Source organism: Hydra viridissima, unplaced genomic scaffold (genome assembly GCF_058129835.1).
Source record: "Hydra viridissima isolate aposymbiotic clone 2 unplaced genomic scaffold, HvirCarnegie_v1 scaffold_11, whole genome shotgun sequence".
Lineage (NCBI taxonomy): Eukaryota > Metazoa > Cnidaria > Hydrozoa > Anthoathecata > Hydridae > Hydra > Hydra viridissima.
In genome coordinates this window covers 12,756,286-12,775,752 of record NW_028324310.1, presented here as the reverse complement: position 1 = coordinate 12,775,752, position 19,467 = coordinate 12,756,286, and the positions used below count along the sequence as shown (strand labels likewise).

General features: G+C 25.8%; 2 protein-coding genes across 7 annotated transcripts; both read right to left on the bottom strand.

The window, feature by feature from the left end:
- Positions 1–1,284: 1,284 nt before the first annotated feature.
- LOC145191232 (ubiquitin carboxyl-terminal hydrolase 15-like) lies at positions 1,285–15,860 on the bottom strand. 5 transcript variants are annotated; one of them, XM_090065817.1, is made up of 21 exons: positions 14,986–15,103; positions 14,658–14,782; positions 14,366–14,514; positions 13,223–13,351; positions 12,304–12,403; positions 12,165–12,222; positions 11,938–12,001; positions 11,339–11,432; positions 9,729–9,789; positions 9,004–9,148; positions 8,629–8,922; positions 7,321–7,394; positions 4,044–4,095; positions 3,475–3,612; positions 2,804–2,929; positions 2,600–2,685; positions 2,402–2,518; positions 2,044–2,198; positions 1,843–1,922; positions 1,659–1,716; positions 1,285–1,448 (listed from the first exon to the last, which is right to left on the bottom strand). In XM_090065817.1, exons 2-21 carry the CDS (start codon positions 14,752–14,754, stop codon positions 1,435–1,437), a joined length of 2,091 nt encoding a protein of 696 aa, XP_089921943.1. In that variant the 5' UTR covers positions 14,755–14,782; positions 14,986–15,103; the 3' UTR covers positions 1,285–1,434. The 5 variants fall into 5 exon arrangements, 4 of the variants coding, with proteins under 4 accessions (XP_089921943.1, XP_089921942.1, XP_089921941.1 ...); XM_090065816.1 differs by lacking the exon at positions 14,986–15,103 and adding an exon at positions 15,741–15,860 and having other exon boundaries at positions 12,165–12,403; XM_090065815.1 differs by having other exon boundaries at positions 12,165–12,403.
- On the bottom strand, positions 15,459–18,470 carry LOC145191233 (uncharacterized). 2 transcript variants are annotated; one of them, XM_090065820.1, is made up of 2 exons: positions 17,060–18,470; positions 15,459–16,532 (listed from the first exon to the last, which is right to left on the bottom strand). In XM_090065820.1, the coding sequence occupies exon 2, from the start codon at positions 16,530–16,532 to the stop codon at positions 15,666–15,668; it is 867 nt and encodes a 288-aa protein (XP_089921946.1). In that variant the 5' UTR covers positions 17,060–18,470; the 3' UTR covers positions 15,459–15,665. The 2 variants fall into 2 exon arrangements, with proteins under 2 accessions (XP_089921946.1, XP_089921945.1); XM_090065819.1 differs by having other exon boundaries at positions 17,994–18,152.
- Between the last annotated feature and the right edge of the window lie 997 nt (positions 18,471–19,467).

The window sequence follows — 19,467 nt, the reverse complement described above, 5'->3', positions numbered from 1 at the left end:
TTGTATTACATGGTATGGTGTTGGTAAATTTGAATTTATTGATGAAAACATGACTGCTAACTTGTATATTGGACCAAAATTTAAAATCTTCAGCTAAAAAACTTAGATTAGGAAACAATTATGTGTTTCAACGGAACAATAAACACACAGCTAAAAAAGCTTAAACCTTTTTTTATGAAACTTACATAAATGTGTTAGAATGGCTGGCACAAAGCCCTGATTTAAACCCAATAGAGCATTTATGGACTTTATTAGATAAAAATACAGGTGATATCACTAACAAAAAAAGACAATTTAAAAAAAGCAATTGTTAAATCATGGTCTAATAATAACAGTAATCAAATCGATTGTCTATTGGAATGCCAATAAGCCAATCAAAAGCCTGGCAGAAGTAATTAAAGCAAAAGAAGGAGCAACTAAATATTGAAATATATGTTGTAAAAATAGATAAAAACTTTATTTGTTAACTATTTTATAAAAATAGTCTACATAGCATAAATATGAAAATAACGTTTTTTTTCTACAAATATTTTTTGTAGTTTTGTTTTTTTTGATCCTTTTTTTCAAAAATTATTTTATAAAGCAATTTACAAAAAAAAAAAAAATTATTTATTTTTTTTCTGTAAGTCTTTCTCCAAATAAAAGTTTCCAGAAAAAAATGCTTTCTATAATTCATCTAAGTTACAATATAAGCATCTAAATACTTAGTTCACTCAAAAATGACTTTTAACAATTAAATTATATTCTGACATGTATGTATGTATGTATGTATGTATGTATGTATGTATGTATGTATGTATGTATGTATGTATGTATGTATGTATGTATGTATGTATGTATGTATGTATGTATGCATGCATGCATGGTTGTCTGTCTGTCTGTATGTATGTATGTATGTATGTATGTATGTATGTATGTATGTATGTATGTATGTATGTATGTATGTATGTATGTATGTATGTATGTATGTATGTATGTATGTATGTATGTATGTATGCATGCATGGTTGTCTGTCTGTCTGTCTGTCTGTCTGTCTGTCTGTCTGTCTGTCTGTCTGTCTGTCTGTCTGTGTTTATGTATGTATATTTATAAAATACCAATTTAAAGTGCAAAATATCAAAATAGTTGAAATTTAGAACTAATTTTCAATTGCTTTCTTCTTATTTGTATCAAAAAATAAAACCAATTTTTTCCAGCACTTTAGGTGTGGCAAAAATCAAATGAAATAAAAAGGAAAAAAACTTTATCTTCTCTACAAAATAATACCAATAAAAAATAATTATATTTTTAAAAGGTAAGCATTTATTTAATTATTAATTTTTAACAACTGGAATTAAACTATTCAGCCATCTTGATTCTGTATTTATTGAATTTGACATCAATCATTACTAAGTTGATGAAAGGAATACAAGCTCTTTTAGTCTTCTTCCATTTTTACCAATTTAAACCTTAACAATAGCAGAAACAAAAAAAAAATCAATAAAAAATGTAACAAAAAAAAAAAAAAAAAAAAAAAAAAGAAACTTGCAACAAGGATGAACTCACACAACCATTTTATCAACAAATGTTTGACAAAATGTTTGTTAACAACTTTGAAACAAAACAAAGGTAAACTGTAACTTCAAAAAATAACGATTATAAAAAAACCGTAAAAAAACCTATTTTGTTGTAGAACAACACATAAACACCATCTTTATTACTTTCAGTGGGTTGCAGCTGGAAATATAAAAGTAAAAGTAAATAAAAAGTTTTTTTTATAATATAACTGAAAGTTAATGACCAAATTAAATTTTAAAAACATATCATACAGGAGTTAGTGACCAAATTAAAAACATATCATACAGGAGTGTAGATGTCATCATTGAAATAATACCATTTCTCTGCTAGTTTCACAAAAGATGTGTAATGACCACCATTTAATGCTGTAATTAAATATGTAGTCATTTACTCTTTTAGTGCATGTTTCTTATGATATATCAACATTCTTTTTTGTTAGCTTTGAATAATTCAAATCACAGACATTTAGATTTAGAAATTACATACTTCCTGAATGACATATAGATGCATAAAGTTCATATTCAGGAGTACCCATTTTCTTCCCATTTTTCTCGCTGCTCAAGATATCAGGCAAAAGTTTAGTAAAAGGAAAGTCTATAATCGATTCAATCTTGCATCCTTTACCACCTTTATAATAAAATCTTTAAAAAAAAACAGCAAACCAATAAGAAATAGAATAATGATTAACAATAGGCAATAATAAAAAAAAATAGCAAAGTGTAACTACAAAGTAAAGCATGATAGAAGTTTCGAAAGATGTTTAGTAACTTCAATCAATATTATACATTTTTATTTTATCCAAACAGAAGGATTCATTTAACTCTTTCAGATTTTAAGTAAATACCTCTTTAGATGTACAATAAGTATATCTGGCCATCTAGAGACATTCATTGTTTTTGTTGCAGATTGATTGCACTTGCACTTTGGACAATACCATGAGGATTCACAACACAAATATTCACTAAAATGAAATAAGAATTATAAACATTTTTCAAAAAGAAATTAAAAAAAAAAAAAGAGAGAAAGCATTTTGTATCTGTACATTTCTGCAAACTTGGCTATACATTCATCCAATGTGACATAACTCATATTGCGACGACAATTCATTGATTGGTGCATTTGCACTATCTACAACAACAAAAGGACAGGTTTTTTTCTCAGATTATAAAAAAAACCTGAAGCAGACAGTTTCTTCAGCATAATAAGCAGACAATTTCTTCAACATTAACAAAACATGTTAGCAGACCTGATCTACATCTCTATGATTAAAGTGTATAGTTATGCAGTATCCAGGTTTTAAATTCACAACAGTATCCCCAATTAAACAACCAGTGCATGAACTCCTAAGGTTACACAACCCACACCAAACACCCTATAAGAGATCTGTGTAAGTTCAAAAACTTTTGTAAACTTAAAATTAATTTTTTTAACATTAAAAAAAAATTTATTATTAGAAGTTGAAGAAATTTATCAAAAGATTAGAATTATTAGCAAAATAGATAAAAATTACTAAAAATTCAATTAAATTATTATCAAGAAGAAATGACACTGGGGAACCCAATTTTTGTTAGGATACTCGATTTTGACTAACGTTTGACCTCACATAACTTTTTATATTTCAGAGGCATGATTGATAAAAATAGATGAGACATTAAAAGCTGACCTGTCCTGTTACTTTCAGAAAAAAAATATTGATTTCAGAGGGTTATAAAGAAAAGATTTCAGAGGGTTATAAAGAAAAGATTTCAGAGGTTATAAAGAAAAGATTTCAGAGGTTATAAAGAAAAGATTTCAGAGGGTAAGTTATAAAGAAAACTGAGTGTATTTTGTAATCAACTAATTTTAACTCAACAAAAAATAAATTTAAAGTTTTTCTCCAGTGTTGTAAAGCAATACAGTTAATAAAAAATATTTTACTGCAGCATCTGTGACCACAATATCAAAGTTAAATGAGCAACTCAATGAGAGAACAGCACATTGCACCAGGCTCCTAATAACACTTGAATCAGTCTGTGCAAACAAACTAAAAACTGTTGGGTGCCCAAACAATTCAAACTAAAAGTTAAACTAATGTATTAAACTACTGTTATATTCTAAAGCCACCCAAAAAGTAACAAAATAGATAAATACGCTATTAACTATATTTTGAATAAAAACAATTTTTTTTCTTCCTATACATTTAATACTAAATAATAAGTAACAATAAATGATGATGATGATGATGATGATGATGATGATGATGATGATGATGATGATGATGATGATGATGATGATGATGATGATGTAATGATGATGATACTATTTAATAATACTAATAGCAATACTTATAATAAGTAATAATAATAATAAATACAATAATAATAATAATAATAATAATAATAATAATAATAATAATAATAATAATAATAATAATAATAATAATAATAATAATAATAATAACAACAACAACAACAACAACAACAACAACAAAAGTAGTAAAGAATTACCTTGTTTACTTTTTCTGAGTTTCGACGAAATAAAACTGGCACCAAAACTTTTCTATAACAAATTTGAGTTAAAAAATTAAAAAAATAGTTCCACAAGCTCATTACACAGAGAGAGAAAACATCAACTAACAGAATCATACTGTTTTAACTTAGTCATTTCTTTTTACTTGGTTCAGATTTAAACTGTTTTATAGTGGATTGCTATTAGCATAACATATAGCTATCCTTAACAATTATTTTGACTATTGTAATTTTGCCATAAAGTTATGAATATATTGTAATGTTCTGACTGCAAATCATGATTAAAAACAAGCACGATAGATGATTAAAATGTAAATAAGTAGAGATACTTGTAACTAGCAAGGATAGGATTCCTAGTGAATATTGGCAGAGATGCAATATCAAGATGCTATTGGAAATATGTTTCTTTTTTTTTTACAAACTGAATTACTACAATTAAATAAGATTATAATAAAGCAGATTACATTAAACGATATACAATAGTTTCAAAAAAAGAAGCAATTCAACTTTTTTTATTTTTAAGAAAAATTATTAAAGACAAAATCTTGTATCAGAGTGTCATACCAAAAAATATAACTGTATTTTAAAATGTTATTTATTACAATAATACAATGCCACTTCATTTCAACCAATCAGCATGTCTGCTGATGAAACCATACAGCTTTCTAATACATCTATTTAGATGTGCTGGTTGATTCAGTCCTAGATATTATAGAAACCTAATCCGTTAAAATTAAATCATCCCTAAATACCAATACTCCCAGTGCCATCTTGCAGCCTTGGTACAACAAAGCAATCAATTAGACTTTTTAGATTTAAATCTTTTTTGTAGCTTTAAAGTATAGAACAGGAAAATTTTTTTTTCCTATTTTATACTTTAAAGCTACAAAGTTACTCATCACTGAAAATTATTTGCTATTATTTTTCTAAACAAAAACCAATTCTCTCCTTACACTAATTTAAGCTTATAAAAATATAAGACTGTTGTCATGTTCTGCAGATTTTTATCCTTCTGAATGCTGGATGACTATTGGATGCCACCTGTCAATTTAAATGTTTGAGTATTTCTGATGCAATCAATAATCTAATTGCTCAAAATTTTATAATCTAATTGCCATTTCTCTGTTGCTAATCCTGGTGCCATCCTTCACATGTTATAACAATTTGTTGCTTTTTAACCTATTTATATGTATCTTAATTTTCAGATCTTCTAAAAATCTAAAAGAATTTGTTTAACTGTGACGTTAGATAATGAAACTAGCATTAGTTGATAAAATTGTTACCAACATCAGCAATTTTATGCAAGCTATTTATAAAAGATAATACTAATTAAGAAAAAAAAGCGAATAAGCAATTGTTTTTTCTATAACATTTTATGGTATGTTTTTTTTATATGCACTTGATAAAACTGATTTAACAAAAAAGTATCAAGTAAACTAATGAAGTAATTGATCAAAAGTTTTCTCTTGTATTTTTATTTCTCTTGTATATTTATTTTCTTTTTTTGTATTTTATTAGTTTTTTTTTATACATTGCAATCGGAAGACTTGTTTGTTCTAACTCCAATTTTGTAAAAAATCAAGATAACCTTAAAGCAATCATTATAGCATCAAAATCTTTATATTTGTATTTTTGATTTATGTATTAATGTGTCAAATATGTTTCATATTAGAACTCACTTTGTTCTATCTCCTCTTTTAGAAATTGCTTTATTATGTTTATTTGTTATAACTCCAAAACGCCCTTTCAAATAAAGTGGGAAAAGAATGAGCAATGTTTAATCTCTAAAATTTAATTTAAAACAAAGAAACTGCACAAAATGCCTTGTCTTTTAATTCAATAATGTAATTTTGACAATTATGACTACTTTGTTTATTTGTTATAAAACAATTGTCAGAAACATTTATCTGTAAATCATAAATAAAATTTTAGTTTTGAATAAAATAAATTGCTTGAGTAATAAAATAATTTTTATTACTCAAGCATTTTATTGATTTGTATTTAATAAATTTTTATCAATTATATTTGATTAATATTTTATCAATTATATTTAATTAATATGGGCCATAAATGGTTTCAAAATTAGTTGAACTAAGTTTATATCTGGTTGTCTCTCTTAATTTGTGCTTGTCCCTCTTAACTTGTGCTTGTCCCTCTCCAAATTCCTGCTTGTGTCTTTTTAATTTGTGCTTTTTATATAGTAAAAAAATGCACAACTCTTAAGTATAAAATATATTAAGTATAAAAATTTTTAATGTAATAAAAGCAAACATTACTCAATTATTACTATTTTTTTGTAAATTTGACAATTTAAATCAAGTTGATGTTTTATTTTTTCAGCGATGGAAAAGCAAAGAGAACTCAAAAACGGATGAGAAATCCTGATATGTGGAAAAGGATCTGTATGGACAATCTAATACAAATTCAAAATGGTTAAAAATTAAAGGAAAACTTGCTGAAATTGATTGCTTAAATTACATATTTTTCTTGAGAATCAAAAATTACACCATATGGTGTAATTTTTTGAAAAAAAAAAATTTCAGAAAACTCATATTCGAAACAATACTGAAGTTAGCAAAAATGCTAAATTTAAAAAAAGCAAGAATTGTTTCAGATCGTTAGCAGAAGAAAATATTCTTATCAATATTTTATGGAAAATGATAACATTTTTTCACAGAGTTTGTACAAAAGTTTTTCTATAGGAATTCTAAGCATTTCACAAGCAAGAGTAAATTATTTTCTATTTATTTTTTTTGTTATTAGTTTTATGATGTAAAATTTATATGAAAAAAACTCCATATTTTCAAAATGAACTTTTTGTTTATTTAAAAGACCCATTTACAACAGTCAAATTACAAATACTGCAAACTTAGTAAAATACTTGTTAAATATCATTGTAATTTCTGTTGCTGGAGATAATATAAATAAGCATTAAAATAAAATCACCCTTTAAATTTAATTTTTTGATTTATAGAAAATGTTAAAAATATGATAGTGCTTAGTTTAGATTTTCCATGCATTGCACAAGCCAGACATTTATTTGAAAATTGCATAAGTTAATTTTGAAAATTCAGAACAAGAGTTTTAAGTTTTAATCAACAAAAAAATCGAAGAAAGTAATATTCCCTTTTTAAAACATTAGCTAAAATATATTTAAAAAAAAGAGGCCAAATTTACCAGAGAGTAACATGGCCTTATAAAACTTTCACAACTAAAAAAATTTGGAAAAAAAATTTAAAATGATAGAATTAAATACCTATTTTTAACTTCTACAGAACTTGGTTCCATAAATCGCTGGTATTCATTTGATGCAATTTGTTGACTGCATATCTATTGTAAAAATTACTTGTTCAAGATTAATAAAAAAGTAATAAATAATTTTGTACTAAATACAGCAGCAGTGTATGAACACCTATTTTTAAAGTACTTTTTGCTTTGAAACATGTGATTTTGATTATAGAAAATGATATTTTTGAGAAAGGTAGTAACTTAAACTATGTATCATTTTGCTACATAGTTTAAGGAACAAACTTCCTTTAAAAGATCATTTTGGCGAATCGTGTAGATCGTTTTTTTGTATTTTTCTACACAACTCTCCAAAATCCATTTTTGGAGAATCATGTAGGAAAAAAACAATAACAAATATTGCTGTCCAGAAAATTTCACAGGTTTTTTACATCTTTTGAGTAATGGACTGACACAAGATCAAGCTAAGATAAAGTCATGAAGCCTCTTTTCTGATTTATTCTTGGTTATTTGAGGTTCTGGCTATGAGGTACACTGGGTTTTGATGGCCACATGAACTGCTTACTAGATGAGATAGTTCTTAGGAAATTTATCATAAGCTTAAATATTTACTCAAAAACCTAACTCTAAACAAGTCAAAAGACTTGACACATTTGAGTAAAATTCTTTTACTGACATAAGTGCAAAATCTGCTTTCAAATAAGTTTAATTGTCTTGAATTATGCAACTTTTATATTTGACCAATTTCTTTGTACAGCTGTATTGTAAGCTTATGGCATTTTTTGCATAAGACATTCGACTTTTGCAAGCCCCCATGTGAAGATTGATGTTAATTTTTTTCACACAGATCATTTTGTACTGAAAACATCTTGCAGACTAAATGTGTCAACAAATGTCAATCAAAATTCTAATTCAGCTTTACCAATTTTTGAGCTCAGCACTTTATTAAAAAAAAAGATTCAATCAAATTTGTTGAACCAATCAAAACTAATGAAGATTTATTTCTGCTCAATATTGGTAACCTGTGATAAAATTATTGTACCAATTTCTGAGCAAATTTCAAAGTAACAATGAAAAAGTTATAAACTAAACCAATCTTTATGACTGCAACTGTACTAAACAATATTTTTAAAAAATAGCAAAGAAAACAAAAACAAACTACAGCAATAATAAAAATTTAGCTTTAAAACTTTTTCAAATTTTTATTGTTTGCTTTCTTTTCTTTGTTGAACAATTTTTGGAAGAAAGAAGGAAAGAAAGAAAGAAAGAGAAAAAAAAAACAAAAAACAAAAATAAACAAAAAAAAACAAGTAAGTACTGGACAAGCAAAGTTCTCTTGGTGATTAAATTGAATGGTTGCTTCAAGACAATCCACACACATCATTCCACCACATATTGGGTGAATATGAAGATCCTTATCAAACACTTCTTCTAAACAAATACTGCATGTATGCCATGACAATTCAACTTCTTGCTTCTCATTAGAACTATACTCTAGAACATTTTCCGAATTTTCACATTCTAAACGGTTTACATACCCAGATGGTTTAACCACTTCAATAGCATACAAATCCTTGTTATCATTTATATAGGATAACAGTGTGCGCTCATCCTAAATATTTTTTAAATGGTTAATAAATATTAAAATTTAAAAAAAACTTCAAACTTATCAAGAAAATCAATTTTAACTCACCATTATATTAACATTACCACCATTTGCTACTTGAGCAAGGACAACATTGCTACCAACTATGGAAGAATCATCAGTCATTAGCATTTTTAGGAACTTATCTTTGACATCTTTTAAACAACCATCTTTATTTATAACCACTAAATACCTAGAAAGAAGATTCTCCAATCAAATCTTTTGACAAAAAAGCTTTTAAAATTTAAACTTTTAATTTAAAATAGTCAAATTATTTATAAACAAAAAGTTGTTTTAAGACATTTTTTTAAAATAAAATTTACATAGAACATAATATAAAAAAGTTCATAATTATTATTTTAAAAAAACAACAAAAAAAAAAAAAAAAAAATTAAACAAAAGAAAATTAATTAAAGTTCATAATTTAAAAATTTCAAAAATATTCATTAAAGTTCTTTTCTTAAAAACAAACAGTAAGCAGTAGCTATGGTTACTATTGTGATCTTGAACTTTCTACAGCTTCTGATTTACCATGGGAAGATTAAGAAGAATAATTAGCATTACTGATGACTATCATAAGATTGTTTAATTTTAAAAGGAAATGGGCCTCATGACAAGAACAGCATAAGTCTTTGGTAGGACAATTTGGAAAATATATTTTAAAATGAATATAACATTTTTAATTTTGCAATCAGCAACAGATAGATATTTTTAAAACCATTAATAAAAAGGAGACTTATAAATTTTTTGAGAAATTTTTTTTGCAAAGTTACCTTTTTATGGAAGACATCCCTTGTAATGAATGGATTTCAGCTGAAGGTACCCAGGTTAATACTATTGAATTAAAAGAGCAACTATCAGTATGAAAACTTTGAGATAAAACCAGTTTTTATCAGATTAAATATACTATGAATATTATCATCTTAAACAAACCGTTCTGCTATTGTTGAAAACTTAATTCATAAAAAATTTTTTTCGGCTTTATTAAACTGGTTTAAATATTTTTTTTCTTTCTTTCTTTTTTTTTTTTTGATAAAACAAAGCAATTTTAATTGTTTAACATTATTTTGATAAAAGAAAAAAAAAAAAAAAAAAAATTCATTAAAATTTTTTTTTACAGCTTGCTTTAAATATTGTAACTTCTAATATTGTAATTTTTGATATTGTAATTTTTGATATTGTAATTTTTAATATTGTAAATTTAACTTTTTATTTTAAATAGTGTAAATTTAATTATTTCTATTTTAAGAAAGTAAATTCTTAGATAAATGCTACATCAAAATATCAAAGCATTTTATTACATTGCAAATATCTATGGAGTAAAATAAAAACTGCCACCATTTGTTTTTGATCAACTAGCATTTCTGCTGATGGAAGCATGCAGTTCTTTACCATCTATGTTAGTGTATGTTGGCTGATTTAATAACAGATATTGTACAAATTTATTCAATCAAAATTAAAGCACCCCCAAATACCAATGCTCTCACCAATAAATTGCAAGCTTACTGAATCAATTGATAGACTATTCAAATTTAAAACTTTTTCCAATAAGCTTGCTTTTTAAATGGATTTCTAATGACTGCAAATACACCAATCATACTCCTTAGAAATATGAATCTTACATTTGCATTTGAAGAAACACACTTTTAAGGTTTTTTATTAAATCCTTCTGTAAGTTCACAAAAAGTTATCCTTGAATAGGCTTTTACTTGACAAAATATAAAGCTGTTTTTATTTTGTCATGTAATATTTTGCATTTTTATGGATTTTTATGGTTTTTTGGAAGGATGATTGGAATTTTACAATTTTACACATTTTACAAATTTTATTTTTTTTTTAACCACTGTATATTATTTGATTATACAATTATTTCTTTATTTACTTAACCTTTTTTTTATGGTTAAAGTAATTATCAAAAATATGTAATTTTCTTACTTTTTTTTGTAAAAGTACATTTGTTAAAAAGAAAATATCCATTACATATTTTGCACAATAAATTTATTTTAAGTTTGTAAACTTTTCCATTTTGGATACAAAAAAAAAACAAAATCAAATCCAGCTTAACTTTGCTAAGTTAAAATGACTTTAGAATTTATCCTATGCTTGGTATTACTGCAACAATCTTTTACTTCTATGTTTTGCTATTTTTTAACTACAACAATTTTTTATTTACATGCTTGCTATCACTACAAAAATCTTTTTATTCAATGCTTAAAATTAAAATCCAAATAAACAAAATGATGCAAGTCATCCAGATTTTAACCACTCATAAATATTTGCACTGTATGTATGAGTGACTTATTTAGTCTAAAATCCTAATTTTGCAGTGTTGAGAAAAGAAAATGCAAACTAAAATACCTAACATATGATTGTTTATATTTACCTATTTCTCTTTCCATAGCATAAGGAATTGGTAAAGAGAGAAACATAAATGGCTCATAAGTATAAGATACAAAACGACACTTCTCACAAGAAACCTAAGTAACAAATCTTTCAAGAGAAATAAAACAATGTAAAGCAAAAAAAAAAAAAAAAATCAAAAGTATATGGTCCTTTACTAAATAGGAACTTAATTAACCTACATTTAATCATATTTTTCATATAACAAACTTTAAAACTTTAAAAATAGTAATCCAAAATTAAATTATAATTAATATCATTTTATACATTTCTCACAGAGTGGAGGGAGTTGGGAGGGGGATGGGGGGTGGGGTTGGGCTAACAACAGTTTTTGTATCATAAAAAACAAGCATAAGTACAGAATATTTTTACTTTCATAATCTTTAACATGCATTACAGTGGTAATTACATTTACTTATCATTTACATAATATAAAAGTTAAATATGTTTAAAAAAAAACTTTAAACTGTTCTACATTATCAATTAAAAAATAATATCAGGATTGTTGCATTTGCTACTTTCATTTCACAAACTCAAATCATCTTATATTTTTGTCTATGAACAAATAGTTGAAACACTTACGGTACTCTGAAACTGCCCTTGCATAGTGTTTGAGATGACTGATTGGTTGTTAATTAAGTAATTGCTAAAAATTATTGTGCAAGACAAGATTAAGTTTCAGTGCTTTTATCTTATCAAAACTAAAAACTTCAAAGATCCAAATGGAAATTTCTCAGTACAAAGAATATAAGATTTTTGAATTCAACTTTTTATTTAATTTTTGAGTAAAAATATGGAGCAATCATTACCTCCATGCAAGTTCCTCACCAGTTTGCATATTTTCACTACTTAATTCCAGTTCAGTCTCTGAAGGGAATTTAAGCAAATCCATTTTAAGACGCTTTGCAACACCATTAGTAATCCAGTCAGTATTTGATGGACTCTTACCTTCAGACGTGTCATCTTTTGAAATCTTGTTTGGACTTCTTTGATTTAGTGCATCATGAATAGAATTCAGTACAAAAGATAAAAACTCTTGAGAATCATGCTGTAAAATAAAAGCACACACAAATCACTTGTTTAAAACACAACTAAAAAAACTAACATTAGATAAAAATCCATTATATTACTTTATTTGGCACTAAACACATTTGCACAACCCTTTTTTTAAATTGCAGATTATTAAAGATTGTTGTTTAAAATGTAAATATGTAGACACTAGTAAGATGTTGTATGCAGTCCACATGTCACTCCAGACTATTGAGCCTGGAAAGACCAATTGGTGTATGATTTGAATTCCAAAATGCAGCATCATGATTTGCTACAGGGATTAAAACCTTTTTCTTCTTAGCTTATAACTGCCAAACATCAATTGCTACAGAACTAAATAATGGATTTCATATTTTCTCCTAATTACTGTGGTCCACAGCCCTTAAATAATTTTGCTGTAAGGTCTGACACATACAACTCATTTTTTCTGCAAGTATGAAGTAATTTACATACTTTAAAAAGATGAATTTTACACAATTTATTTTGTCAAAACCTCAAAAATTCTTATGTAAAAGTTTTTAGGAAGTATTTAACAATCATTTATCAATTTTATACAAATATTTTATATATTGTTGTTAAGTGTTGATTATTGTCACTTACAACCTCCTATAATAAACTTTAGCACTGCAACTGTAAAAAAATATCTAATTTGAGAGTTATACTTTTTAAGCGTTTTTATCAATTTAAATATAAAATTAAAATAAGCTTCATAAATACAATAAACAATATAATTTGGTAGCTAGGTTGTTTACTGTCTTTATAAAGCCTATTTTTAAAATTTATCCCTGATAGCATAAATAGAAAAAAATATTCTTACCTGTTTTAAGTCACCAAACAAAGGATGCAATTTAGAAATAACTTGATGAAGTAAGTTTAAGTGCAAGATTAAATATTTCCCACTCTCAACCTTAACAAAAATATCTTGCAACTGTTCCATAAACTCTAGCTAAAATCAAAATGCAAACTAAAGACATTTTATTTTACTTGGAAAAAACATGAAGAGGCAATAAAAAAATGTAAGTTGTCAGTTAAAATAGAAATTATAGAAATGTGCGTGGTTGATGAAATCCTAAATCTTTTTTTTTTTTTTTTCATATTGAACTTTTCAGACTTTATACAGCCGTGTAAAGAATATTAAAATCATGTTCGTTTTTGACTATCAAAAGCACATTTGATAATGATAAAATAAATTTAATAGTGTCTGCATTGAACTGTGATGTCAAAAAATAAAGATTGTACATAAAACTTAACTAAATTGATAAAAATAACAGAAAAATGCACAGTTAAAGAATAACTTATCAAACATAACAAAAAAAATTCTGTTGCAAATTATTTTACTTGGTTTTTACATGATTGTAATAACTTAACTAAATTATTAACTTTTTATTTTTATTATTTATTTTTTTAACTGATTATTTTTATTGATATATATATATATATATATATATATATATATATATATATATATATATATATATATATATATATATATATATATATATATATATATATATATATATATATATATATATATATATAAACAAACTATGCTGTAACAATTGCTCTAGTTTGAAATAAATTAAATAAGATTGCTTACTAACAAACTTTGTTTACTTCCAATAGATTTAACTTTTAAACTATAAAACCTATTTTAGTTTCTTTAGTGTTTTTTAAATGAACAAACTAAACATTTTTATAAATAGACAAAGTCAATTTTTTGACGTGATAGTTATTGATGAAGCAATATATTGATATTATTGAAAAAATGAAAATCAAATGTAAATTTAGAATATTTTCGTTGATATTTACATAATTACTTATAATAATACTTAATTATTTAATTATATGAATAATTATGAAATATTAGTTTTAAATTATTAATCCTTTGAATTCAGAGTTTCAGTTTAAAATATTACTTTACTTTAAAAATTACTTAAAAACTTTTCTTTAAAAACTTTACCATGGGTGAGCCAACATTTACTTTAAAATCTGTCTGGATGAAAATTTTCTTCAGAGGCTGAGTAGCAAAAAGACACTGCAAAGAAGCATTTATGAAGCATGTGTTCCCTAAGTTACTTAAGCCACAAATACTTGTGATTCCTGCATTATCTAAATTTTAAAAAATTAAAACAAATTGTTAGAAAAAGTAAGGGTGAAGCAAACAATAAAAGTTTTTTTCAAATGATTACAAACATCACTCATATTTAAGCATGCTTAGACGTACACAAACACAAACACACACATAAACAAACTTTGCATGTCTTTATTTGTTGGATTTTGATGAATATCCTTAATTTGATTCAATGAAGATTTTGAAAATGCATTATCTTCCAGAGTTTGGAATGTCATCCTCTACACTCTTTAATGCCCCTAAAACCTGCAACAAATATTTTTAATAACAAGTATATACAAAAAACCAGTATGCATTTTATTAAAGACATCAAAGTTTAACAACTTAATTGTTAAAGAACATAACGCCACAACTAAATCAACATAAAAGAATCCAAAATTTATAAAATTGAATGTGACAAAATCTTTTCAAGTGACAAAATCTTTTCAAGTAACAAAAACTTCTCTCACCAAAAAGAAAAAAATCTGAGTCATTAAGCTAATAATATTGCTTCCTACACATGTTTTTTAACAGATAATGAAGTCTGACATCTTTTATATATAAATATGTTTCTTTTTCAGTTCTTAAAAAGATAATATCAGAGATACTTTTTATGGATTGCATAACATCTGTAAGACTTACAAGCATAAAACATGAACACAAAACACTGTCCATAACCAATAAAATAAAAGAAGCTATAGCAAGTTACTTGTTATTCATAAAATTGTTACTTTAGAAAACAACAAACATATTTTTAGAAAAAAAAAAACTTTTTAAAAACTGAACATACTAAGAGTACTTGATATAAAGTTATAATAAACAAAAATAAGTACAAACAAAAATATATATATTGGGTACTCTTTATCCATCTATAATTCTTAAAAACTTTGTTTTTAAATAAGTATTGTATGCATAAGTACAAAAAGTAATATGCTATCAATAATATATTTTTCAAAAATATATTTCATATAAATACATGAAAAATAAAATTGTATTATCCAGGATATCAGAGACTATGGATAAACAGCCAATTGATTTTCGCCCCAAAAAAAAACAATTTAATTCTTTCAATTGCACTACCTAAGTAATCATATTAGGGAGACTAATTTTACTGGGGAGATTAAGACATCATAAGATTATACTCAAACTCTCAATTGATTGTCTCACTTTCAGAGAGAGTTTTTCTTAATAAACTCAGCTTTTCAATCCACCTTTTCATTCTTACCTCAGATTTTTCAGAGAAGATTGCTCCAAATATTAAATCATCACTTTCAAAATTTTTAAAAGTTTCTTTTTTATCCCCTATTGTTCTTGAACTAAATCTTCCCACATGCATCGTCTCAATAGTGCTTCCAAATATAGCATTTTCATGTGAAATAGTTGGTAGTTTAGGCTGTTCCACATTTTGGACCAAAGGAACTTGATTTTTCTGCTTCTTTTTCTTTTTTTTCTTTGTCATTTGCTGTGGGATTTGACTGTTGGTGGAAGAAAATGTCTCTTGAACAAAACTCTCATTTTCGATTTTCATTATCTGTTCAAATGTAGGTATAATCTGTTCACTCTTTCGCTCATTTCGGTCAGTTAATACTTTAATTTTTTCTTTTAAACTTATTGCACTTTCAGGTGTACAATTTTTTAATGTTGAAGAGGAGTCATCACTGGAATACCGCCTTGAAGTACTATCAAGATTTTTTCTGTCTCTCTTATAGGCTCTCTCTTTTGAAGACGATGAACTTCTTCGATCACGAGAACGAGATCTGCGTTTATCACGAGAATGAGACCGATATTGTTTTCTTTCTTTTGACTGAGAACGACGACTTCTTCTGGTTCTTTCACTTGAATTACTATGTGATCGTGAGCGATCACAAGAATGAGAGCGATATTTTTTTCGTTCTTTTGATCGAGAACGACGACTTCTTCTATTTCTTCCACTAGAAGTGCTACGTGATCGTGAACGATTTTTCAAAACTTTTTTCTTGCTTTTTTTACCCCTTTCACTTGATTCTGATCTAACCATCTATTAAGAAAATAATAATAAAAAACTTTGTTCTCTCTTTCTCTCTCTCTCTCTCTCTCTATATATATATATATATATATATTATATATATATATATATATATATATATATATATATATATATATATATATATATATATATATGCATACATGCATACATGCATACATGCATACATACATACATACATGCATACATACATACATACATACATACATACATACATACATACATACATACATACATACATACATACATACATACATACATATATACATACATACATATATACATACACACATGACAACTTGTTGAACAAAATAAAGAGAAAGGATTTTATATGCATAAAACAAGTTTCTTCATTCCAAACTTAACATAGGAAACAAGGTGACATTTTTTACTTAAGAACTTATAGCACCATAACTTTTGTTATTTTGTAATTACATATATGTATATATACACACTAGCACTCAAAAAGGTAAGACCACCTCTTTTTCTATAATTTTTTTCTCTTTAAAATTGAAACTTACTTTTAGATATTGATGAAATTTCTGTTTTCAGTATTTTTGTTGTGACATTCACCATGTTTTAAAAGCATTTTAAATGCTTTAAAAATATTTTACAGAAATTCCAATTATGCAGCTATTATACTACAGCAAAGAAAAAAAAGATGTTAACATTTTTTGACTATATATCATCAATAATAAATTAAAATATACCAATTCGTAGTTCAGTTGAAATTGGCACTAACAGCATGAAAATGTCTAACCATGGAGTCCATAAACTTAATTTTGCTGATTTTTTAACTTTCAAGCAACTATTTTTCCAATTAAAAAGCTCTTTTTTTCTAATTGCCTTTTGAAAGTAATCTGATGTTTTATCTTTTCCTTGTAACACAAAAGGTCACTCTGCACTTTTTTTTATTAATACAGCACTTCCTTTTATATTTTTTTTTTGTACCGCTGAGGTAAACCTAAAGCTTACAAGTTTCTGCATGTTTCCTTTATTTGACAATTTATAGTTTAAATATTGGTTTAAACCTATTTAAATTATGATCTGTACAATTAAAAAAATTTTTAAGAATTGTGAAATACTACCAAATAAAATCGAGAACACAGTTAAAATCAACAAGTGGTACTGACTACCTACCATAAAATTTCCATCAGCATTTAGCAATATATTTTCAAAGCAAAAAGTGATTATACATACAAAACAAAACAAAAAAAGTCATAAACTTTTAACTTAATGTGATTGTATGTACTTATTGTTTATTACTACTTTTGCTGTAATACTACAGGTATCATTGTTTGCTATGCAAATCTCAAAGTACTTAAATTATGGATGCTTAATATAAACATATATGCATATGTAAAAGATATCATATATTATTATTTATAACAAACGTGTTTATCCTTTAAATTTTCTATTCAAAAGTTATTTTGTAAAACTTTTTATTTTACTTACAGGATACTAAACTAGGTAATTTTGATCCTAAATATTTAATAGTACACAAGATTCGTATCTCCTCAATATGATGGAATGCTTCTGTAAAAATTACATTTTAATTACACGGTGCACAAAATTAGGTGTGTTTGTTTTTTAAGTTTTCTATAACAGTCTAAAATAAAATAATCTAAAGCATTTTCAAAAATATAACTCAAACAGTAAATATTAATGTGAAGAGTGTGTAAAAAGCTTAAAGAATTATATGAAATTATACTAATTCTTTTTTTTTTTTTTTAATTTTTGTTTTGTTGTAAAAATGTGTGAACAATAATCGATAACGTAAAAGAGATGTGTTTTATTTATTTTTGTCTCAACCTCAATAGGTTATTACAGTATTTAAAGTAATGGTATGACTGAGTTTATATTACGATGGCTTCGCGCAAAATTGGACTATCTGCAATCTCCGCCAAAAACAAAATTGGCACATCTGCAATCTCCGCGTAAAACAAAATTGGACTATCTGCATTTTCCGCCAGCTTTATTTTTGAACTATCTGCATTCTCCGGGCGTTCAAAGTTTTTATTGCATGAAATTATGCGCCTTGTCAAAATGTGATTTCACTACAAATGGCAGATCTCATGAAATAAGTTGTTAATAAGAAGACAGTAATTGCATTATTTTCCATCTATTCCTGAGATATAAATCTGTTTAAGTTTTAACACAAAGTTTCACTTGCCACATTTGATTTTGTTTAGAAGTAATTATTTTAAATAGTTATATGACATATGGTATGTTAATGCAAATGAAAAATTTACAATATTTTTAGAACATCATTTTAGCGGCTAAAATAAGAACAGTCTGCATCTACTTTAATCTCAAGTCTGAACTTAGTAAGCGTATACACATCATGAATTGATCAAAGTGTAGCTGATCGCAAAACCAATTTTATGTATTCAAATTTAATTTGAAATTAAAATGCTGCTGGATTAAGAAAACGTTTTACAGTTTTACGAGGCTTATTCGAAACATTGTTTGGTATTTTTCAAGTTTGTCTATTTTCAACAGAAAAAAAAAAAGTTGTGTTACTGTGTTATCTATACTATATAGGTATACTATATAGCATATAGCAGTCAGTCATGTTTTGGTTAAATGTGAAAATAACAAGTTGGTTTGTTTAGCTTACAAAATTAATTAATTCAAGTGTATAATTGCTATCGTCAAACAAAATATGTTAGATCTTAAAAATATGTTAGGACTACAAAATTATAGATGTTTTTAGATAAGTTGTGTTTGTATGTTAAATTATAATTTCTAAAGTTAAAAGTTACCTAAATGTGACTATAATTTAAATTCAAGTAATTAATATTGTCTATTACAAATGTGATAATTTATTATATTGGGTATACTGTAAAAGTAATAAAAGCCTGATATTCAGATCAATGTGCAAGTTAAGGATATGTTTATTTAAAACAGCAGTTTTTTGTTATTTTGT